Below are 9,377 nucleotides of genomic sequence, written 5' to 3'. Positions count from 1 at the left end.
ACGGACTCAGGTCTCCTGTGTGGGCTTTGCCCATGTGTTGATACACTTTGGCCCACGGACAGTTGAAATTTCAGTGACTGTGCTGGACTTATTGCCTCTATTTATCGGTTACGCAATGTTTACACTTGGATTTTTTTGATTAATTTTCCTATTTTACCATGACTTCAATGAACCTATTTTATACATAAATTTATTTTCGCACTTTAATTATATCTTTTAGTTATTCCGGGGGGTTTGGGTGGGGTCACTTTGACTTGGTGCTCTGCATTGGTGGGTAGATAGTTGGGGGGTGGGTGTGATGCGTATGTGTGTGCCCGTAACCCTTCCTTCTCCCCCCCTCCCCTGTGTCGTAGGTGCGGTACTCACCGTTGTCATCTGCGCCGGAGTTCGTACTCGTGGTAGATGAGCAGGTAGACGAGAGCAGGTAGGATGTTCAATTCGGGCTCCATGCTGTCCTCCGTCCTCGTGGAGTGTATAGAGGTGAGCGTTTTCCCGTTCGTAGTCTGTTTCCACCGTGTTTTTATCGGCGGTGCTCCCGCACCGGAAAAGGTGGTGGATTGGTGAGTTGTGATAGGGTGGGCGGTACATTGTCTGCCGCCTGCCTGTTGGCGGTGACCGCCGCGCTGTTTGTCTGTCCCGCCATGGCGGTCGGAGTGTTAAAGTGGCGGGCTGTGTTGGCGGTTCCCGCCAGGGTCAGAATTCCATTTTTTGGACTGCCAGCCTGTTGGCGGGTTGGCCGCCGCTTTATCACCGACCGCCAGGGTCAGAATGACCCCCTTCATCTGTTCCGGAGCCTTGCCTGGTGTTTGTGTTTTCTTTGCATCACTCTGAGGAGGGCTGGAAAAGTAGTTTCCCTAACATTCATTCTTCTTCTTTATTATGATCTGGCGGGAGAAAGCCACCTACCTATAGGTCTAACTAAAACCAATACTATTTGAACATCCAAAAGTGCACAGGAACTATAAAGTCAGAGCACCTCAGTCACCTTTGAGGTCTATGTAGCGCTATATAATTGATCTAGATCCACAGGTGCACTATGCATCACAAGCAGAGTGGAAAGTGCTGAGGGTTGCCACGTGGCCAGCATGACCAGTATTTTAATGTCCTGGTTGCTACAAAAATTAGGAAAAACCACTTACAACTGGTACCCTCCCCTTATTAGTACACGCTTTAAATAGTAAACAGAAGAAGAAAATACATTAACACATGATTTAGAGGATCTCTGGCTGATAATTAAAATAAAGACAGAAATGCTGTGCTAAAAATTAATGCAGAGGATTTTATAAAGTTCCATATAGTTATCATCTGGACCTTTGCAGATTATTTAGACCCGAACGAATGGCAGATATTTATCTGAGACAAACGTGACTGGCGTAAATGTGCTATGTAAATAACAATACAATACTCCCTTGTGAGATTTGTTCACGTGTACATTTACATTGTATGCCTGGATAAATCTGCCTGAATGTGTAAATTCCAGTTTTTGTTAATATCACTAATTTATACTTCTAAAACAGGCATGTGCACACTGAAGCACACTATTTTCCTTCTGTTCAATCAGGGCTGGCTTTAGCGCTGGTGGTGCCCTGTGCAATAGGATTTTTTGGCGCCCCCACCCATAACCACCTCCTCGGATTCCCTCACTACCACCCGGCAAATGTGCGCCTCATCTCTTGATGGCCCCCATTTCACATACATTCATTTGTTTTAAAGCGTTTGTAGAGGCTGGCTTTACTAATCCACTCAGCTATTCACATAAAATATAGTTCTGTTCTGTGCAGCAGGCACATTAACCCTCTATGCTACTTTATGGCGAGTCAAAGCTGCCGTTATCCACAACTCCCATTTTTCTCCCTTGCAGGAACATTAATTACAAGAGGTATCTTGATATTTTAATTGTTTCCTGAAGGCTGGACGCACAAGGAACTTTTCAGCAGGTGCTTCCAAATCTTAAGTTTCGTAAGTTATTGCAAAAAATACAGCGCACCCCTGAGGTGCCCCGAAATCCAGGTCAGCACCCGGTGCGCCGCACCTCTCGTACCGCCCTAAGGCTGACCCTGTGTTCAATAACACTACTTTTGTTGAACTGAAATTTACCTACATTATACTAATATTAAACCAACATTGTTCTCTGCACGGGACGCCAGTCCACGATTTGTTCGTCCGTTCCTTTCAATTTTATCATAAATCGTCCTAATTTGTTTCTATTATTTGACATGTGGACTTCAATCCCCATAATCCTCAGCGGCGCTTCCTGCAGCACAAGGCCCCTCCAATGCTTGACTCTTTATCCGCCGGGCAGGAGGGGCTGGATCCCGCAGGGCATCTCCCCACACATGTGTATTCCATGAAACACGTGTATAGCTCTTGCGGGCTCCGGGTGTCATCATACATGTCTCCCGGGGCTGACTAAGCTGTTGTATGATCTCACGCACCAGAATCGTTTGCTTTGGGGTCGTTTATCTCTTTAAGCTGACTGCCCGGCTCGGTGCGTGAGCGGAGACCAGGAAGTGCAGGCTGCAGCGCCTCGAAGGCAGGAACCTGCCGCGGGACCAGCGCGCTCGCGACCCCGGTCCTTTTAAATCAGCGTAGATAGATTTTAAGAGTCACGGCTAGAATCAGGAATGGGTCGGAAGGTGACCGTGGCCACGTGCGCCCTGAACCAGTGGGCCCTGGATTTCGAAGGAAACCTGGACAGAATTGCAAAAAGTAAGTGACCGGCTCCGAGCAGAAATGCTGCGGATCTCGTCGGGGTTAGTGAGCCGCATGTAAATGCAAGTTCAATATTTTACGGATTACGGTGCAAGCAGCGCCGCAGGGTGTTTGAGGGGCGTGCCTGTGAGAGCTCAGCATTAGCAAGTTAAAGGGACAGAGGGTTGTTGTGAGGCCAGAGAGGGTGATTCACGCGCCCAACTGAAATGCACTGGTTTAAAGAATGCACTTCTTGGAAACTCTGCAAACTTTTAATGAGACGCTGTTAGCCCTTTTCATGAGATCAGCCGCACTGCACGAGAGCATCAGCACCTCTCACTGGGAATGTTGTATTTTTAATGGTACATGCCTGCATTTCCCAGAAGGGCTGCTGTGCCGTAAAGTGAATTACACCAGCCATTTTCCCTATGTTTTTTTATACTTTTAATGGGCGAGAACTTCTCTGTGGGATTGACTCTTGATGGGAGAGTACAAAAACCTCTTAATAGGGCTGCTATATTGAGTGACCATTGAGTCCAAGCTCACCTCTTTCCCACCTGCACAGGTATGTGATGCACAGGGAAGGTGTAAAGAGGTGTGAGGTTCAGTGACCCAGCCCTCCCTGCTCTTCTGAACTATCATGCATGAGTGGATTGGGAAGGTGTGGTTGCTATGCGCCATCATATACCCTTAATCCTCTCTAAAAAAAAAAACTCCAACACCTGAGGAAGTCGAAAACTTCTACATGCGCTGCGGTGGTGCAAGCTTCCTCTACACAAACACACATCCTTACACGGGTGAGCTAGAAGGACCCAACACTGGATGTAACAGGGCACCCTTCCCTTGGGCTTGGACACAAGACTGATTCAGTACAGCTGGCTGCTCTCCTCACACACAACAGGTGCAGCAAAGCTGTGTGAGCTTCCACCACATACTGATGGTGTGTAGCATAGGCAGAAGAAGTGCAGTAAACACACGTGCACTCAGACCCACACACAAAATGAAGTATAGTGTGGGGGGTATCGGCTGATCTACTGTCACACACACACAGAAAAGTTGTCCACAGAGGGTAGCTGTGCTGTGTAAGATTCTCACACCTCCACCGGACAGAATGGTGGTTTGAGGTGATAGAGGTTTGTTGTCTCCGGGCCAACAACCTACCAAGTGCTTCATGTCTTGCTTTTGCATGTGTAGGTTGCAGTCTGGGGTTTGAGCTGTCGCCCAAATGGAGCTCCCACAAATGGAGCTCATCCACCTTTGGAACTTTCTGGGCTGCTAAACTGGAAACCGCAGAAAGAACATGACTCTAACATAATGCAGCCACACTGTGTAGTTCCTAGTGAGCAGGGCCTAGCAAGATTTTCATCCACCTTAAATAACGATATAAAACATGGTGTGGGTGTTAGGTCTGCAATGGGACGGCTCAGCATTATGCAACCATACATCGTGGAATTGTAGTGGTTAGTGGAAGACAATGTGAACCCTCTTGAAGCAGTAAGGATAGCTTGAATTTTCTCAAAAGTTCCAAGGTCGGCGCAAGTGGAGGCTGCACATAGCAGCAGGGACGTTGTCCAGGGACTTGTTCAGATCACAAATGTGATAGAACACATAATGGGACAAAGATCAGCCACTCCAAGTGAGGTAGCACTGGGGGACACTGAGGACAGTTCCAGCCTCAGCAGTGTTGCTGTACCAGCAGCAGATACCAGATGGCGCAGTGCCAGGCACAGCACTGCCACTGAAGGTGACAATAGAGGTGCCAGTGACGTAACTGAGCACCCGAGTGGTGTGCGCGGGAGAAAAAAATGACTCTTGCCGCCATTAGACTGCTGTTGCCACTATGAGGAAATAGTGCATGACTCTGGTCATTAGTTTTTTTTGTTTGTCACATCACCTGTTTCATTTATTACTCACTCATACATTACCTGACTTAAGGTAATAAATGTATATCAGTACAGGTACAGTTGTCAGTGAATTTGTGTCATTCATACTCACGTCTGAAATGGTTGTGTGTGATGTCGGCACGCCTCTGCCTTCCCTCTGCTGCACTGGTCCTGTCTGCTGGCTGTAGAGGTGGTATGGGAAAGTCATCCTCATCTGATTCAGTGTCACTGATTTCTAGAGGTATGCCCCTGGTTGTAGCTATATTGTGCAAGATTGCACAAGTAGCCACTATTCTACATGTAGTCTCTGTACTGTAGTGCTCCTCCACTTTTGTGGAGGCACCGGAAGCGACTCTTCAGCAGTCCAAATGTGCGCTCCACCTCGTTGCGGGTTGCCCTGTGTGCTGCATTGTATCTCCGTTCTGCTGGTGTTGTAGGATTGAGGTAGGGCGTCATTATGTAGGTGCGCACTGCGTAGGCACTGTCTCCTGGAAGGAACAGAGGGTATAATGAGTAAGTGAGCCATCTGACGTCACAACTGCATAAATGTGCCAGTGTACAGAGGGACAATACCTAGTAGATATCCTTCACCAAACTCCCCAGCTAGCAGTCTTGTGTGAATGCCGCTGTGGCGAAAGATGTACGAATCTTGGGTGCTCCCTGGGTACCTGGCCACGAGATCTGTTATGATATAGGAGGCATTGCATATCACCTGAATATTCATGGAATGTTGGTATTTACGGTTGCGATACACATACTCCGTGGCTGATGGTGGACATCTTGCCACATGTGTGCCATCTATGGCACCTAGGACGTGGGGGAACTGTGCTATCTGGTAAAACTCTATTTGTGTCTGATGTATTTCCTGTGGGGTGTGGGGGAATCTGATGTACTGTTGTAGTTTGCTCAGCATGGCGTTGATGAAAGAAGTAAAAAAATCTGGAGAGGGTACTCTGTGAGACCCCTCCAGCTGCTGCTATGACCCCTTGATAGCTCCCTGAGGCGAGTAGGTGTAGGGAGCATAATACCTGCACATGGGTGGGTATGCTATGAGTCCTTAGTGTTCTGCGCTGCAGTATGGGTTGTAGCTCAGCTATCAGGTCAAGTATCATGGCTGAGTTCAACCTATACCTCTCATATATTTCCTTCTCTGTCAGGTCAAAAAGTGTAATGCGCACTCTGAAAATGCGCTCCTGTCTCCTCCTCCCTCTCCTCAAACCTGCCAAGATCCTCATCCTCCTCGCCATGACGTAGAGTGCAGCCATTGTGGAAAAGTGTCTGAGGCATTCTGGGCCTCTATATAGGTTGCACCTGGTTACCACCTGGTTTCAGTTCATGGAATTTAGCATGTGCAAAATGCCATTCTGCGAAAAATCGCAATTTGCGATTTTTTTGATGCATCTCTTTGCGACTTGGATTTTGCGAATCGCATTTTGCGCCTCGCAATTTCCTACTGGAAATACCGAATCGCAAAATGCGACTCGCAAAACCGCTTGAAACGCAAAAAATCACAAAAATTGCGATTTTCTTATTTTTGGTCTGCGAATGCCTTTCGTGCATAGCAGACCATGTTTTTGCACTCGCAAAAGGCCGATTTTTGCGATTCGCACCGTTTGCGAATGCAAAAACTTTTCATACATTTGGCCCTTAGTTTCTTCCTTGCACCTTTCACTGCTTGCACCCTGTCTTCCCTTCCTCCTGTCCAGTTTCTAACTACCACAAGTTATTACAATGCATTTGTATTGCTTTTAACATTATTACGAATGCAGTTCAGTATGTCAACAATCATATGGTAAGTAGTAGGAGGTGCATTTTCAAGAAATCAGATATATAGCACGTGTGACAGGTCTGTTTAATATGTATATATTTAATTTATACATAACTGAACGAAACGCAAAACATCGTAGAGGACAAATAATCCGTTTTAAAGACAATTAACTTCTACCAACGTAGGCATCAGAGAAGACAAGACAAACATAACTTTCCTGGGAAGAAAGGAGCAACTTTGTACCAGCGATAGGATGGCGGGTTCAGGCGGTTACCTGGATAAGCCTCAAGTCTCAGTGGTACAGGAGATGCTGAGGTTAATGTAGAAACACAATATGATAAAGTCTGAGCCATGATAGCACTTAATCTGTTTTTATTACCTAATTTAGGCGTTCAGGGAGTTACAAAACAACTTTACTTGCTCCTAAATACCACAATTCTTTTTTTCTCTCACATGTTTTCTTATTTGCCCTTGTCTCTCCCAGTCCACTGTGTGCTGCACTCTGTCCAGGTTTTCTGTTTTTCCATCATTTGTTTCCCTTCCTCATTTACTAAACTTGGCTCACAAAGCATCACCTGGCCTCTTAACTCTGCCCTCCTGTATCCTTAGAGCGTTTTATCAGCTTTGGTCTGCAGCCCTGCAGGCTGAAGAGATCAACAAGTCAGCCTTCACTGGTACCCCTACTGTGAAGCTGCCAAAGTGGGAGGTGGGGGTTAGGGGGTGTCAGCTTCGTACCAAGTACACCCGGTGAGTTTAGTGTAAAGTTTATGTATTTAAATTATGAAAACTTGTAAACTGGTCGGCAGTGTGTAAAGGTAATACATTAAAAAAAGGCAGCAAAAGCTGTATTAAGGCGCCATCTGTGTTGTATGTTAAATACATCTCACACAATGAATCCTGGTTAATGTAGTCCATGTAAAATGAGGCTTTTCTTCATAAACAAATTCAGCAAATAACTTGCACCTTAAAGGAAACTGAAAGGCCATCGGTCATATAGTCTACACAAATGATATCTAATGTTTAACTGTTACCTTTTTGCCAACTCCGCGTGCTGACATTGGAGGCTATACAAGTTATATGACGTCACATCGTGACTGTAGATCCATAATGGACAGACTGACTGTATAGGCTGTATATCCTAGGAGAGCTGCCTACTCGGGGAACCCAGCCCCATCCTGAGGGAGAATCTTCAGAGCAGGATGACACCAGTACACCTCCACCAGTACTCCAGCAACAGAGGAAAGCCCTTTTAAACCTGTGCAGAGGCCTACCACACTTGGTGTCAACTACCTTTCACTCAACACAACAAACTTATGGAGACCGGCCTACACTTCAGTCACAGTTGAGTCAGGCCAGGCCCTCTAATCAAGGTGTCTTAGATGCTACCTTAGACATGCCTACTGCTTGACATGTCGAAGTGTAGCGGAATCTAAGCTCATGGGTGAACAGAGACAACACCGGGCCGCCTATGAGCTCAGAACAAGAGTATAGGAGCACAGGAAACTCGTGAGACAGGTACATGAAATCATAACACCAGGTGTGTACAAACATCTCTGCCAAGTCATTCCTGCTGATTCAAATGTAAACAGACGTAGGCAAAGGGTTAATGAAAACTGCCTTCAAGATATAGGCTGCTCTGTGGAAAGGATGCCATCTGCAACCGCGTGTGCAAACGTATGAAAAATATACAATTTAAATAGTTTGTCCCAAAGGCAATGTAGCTTGAAGTCTTGGATTAATGACAAATACACTAGAGGAAACGCAAAAACTTAATGCATCTGACAGCTGTACTGCTGTAGCAGTCGAGAGTAAGGAAGCCTCAGGTGTTAGTAGCTGAGCTAGGCCCCACAATGAAAAGGACAAGACACATTGCTGAGGAACAGAGATAAGTGACACAGAATCCCACAAAAAGAGCAACTCTTGTTAGAGCAAGATAAAATAATCCTTTACAATATGGTTTACACTTGATACTACATATTCATATTTAAAGATATTTTTTTTTGTTGAGTTTTTGATAATTAAATGTTTAGCTCCACCTTACATTTATATTTCTGTTAATTATCATGATTAAATGTTAAAATATACTCTTAAGCCATAACTCAATTTGTATTTCTGCGCTGTTGCATGTAGTGTCAGCCCTGGAGTGCTTCTTTCCCCCGCTCCTTGAGGTTAACACTGGAGATGCTCAATGTGTAACATGGCGCATGTAGCTGTGATCTTACAACACCTCTCTGGATTGCATTCAAGTACACGCCCGCTTTTATGTAGGCGGCAGAATCTTCTTTCAGTCATCTGAAGGCCCTTTCAACATTACTCCATATCTGCTGACGTGTGTGTTACACATGTGCTCCCGTGACGGGTATTGATTCAGGTACCGCGTCAAGATCCATGGGCATAAAGCATAGTAATTATCACTCAAAAATGGATAGGATAGTCTAAAACTTGGGGCCGGATTTAGATTTTGGCAGATGGGTAACTCTGTCACAATGTTGACGTATATCCCGTCCAGCGAAATATAAATCCCATAATTTCCTATGCAATTTATATTTTGGCGTACAGGAGATCCGTCACTGTTGGTATGAAGTAACCCATCCCCTGAAATCTAAATCAGGCCCTTAGTTCTAAAAAGGGTTAGTTGCTTATTTTCAGGCGCTGTTACGATAAGAAAGTAACCCACCTCTCCCCGTGGTGGTCAGTTATGCAGTCCACTCTGACAGAGTTTCATGTGTGGTACCTGAGTAACGTTCCACTACTTCTGCTTTAATGCAGGTGGAAATGCACACCACCTTAAGTTAAGTGGATGCTGAGTCCTATTTTTGTATAAAAATTCACTCTTGTGGGAGAGGGAATTTATGTACATGGGTGCCATTCACACACCTTAGACCATCTGGAAATTGTGCTGCGGCATAAAATTGGAGTTTTGTAAACTTCAACGGGGTAAAAGTGATGCATATGTTTTTTGTGAGAGCAGGACATCAAGGATGTTTTAAAACCCTTGAGAAGGCTCTGTATGAAATGCCACCTGCTGCCGCTAC

At 45.6% G+C, this 9,377-nt stretch overlaps 1 protein-coding gene across 1 annotated transcript in view; it reads left to right on the top strand.

The window, feature by feature from the left end:
• The first annotated feature begins 2,234 nt into the window (after positions 1–2,234).
• Positions 2,235–9,377, top strand: part of NADSYN1 (NAD synthetase 1) — a 154,966-nt gene continuing 147,823 nt past the window's right edge. Inside the window, exon 1 of the mRNA XM_069221909.1 lies at positions 2,235–2,709. Within this exon, the coding sequence (XP_069078010.1) occupies positions 2,625–2,709 (85 nt within the window). The 5' untranslated portion in view covers positions 2,235–2,624. The remainder of the gene's footprint in view (positions 2,710–9,377) is intronic.

Source organism: Pleurodeles waltl, chromosome 3_1 (genome assembly GCF_031143425.1).
Source record: "Pleurodeles waltl isolate 20211129_DDA chromosome 3_1, aPleWal1.hap1.20221129, whole genome shotgun sequence".
Taxonomy (NCBI): Eukaryota; Metazoa; Chordata; class Amphibia; order Caudata; family Salamandridae; genus Pleurodeles; species Pleurodeles waltl.
The sequence above is the reverse complement of the archived record's forward strand: the minus strand, read 5'-3'. Positions and strand labels throughout refer to the sequence as shown.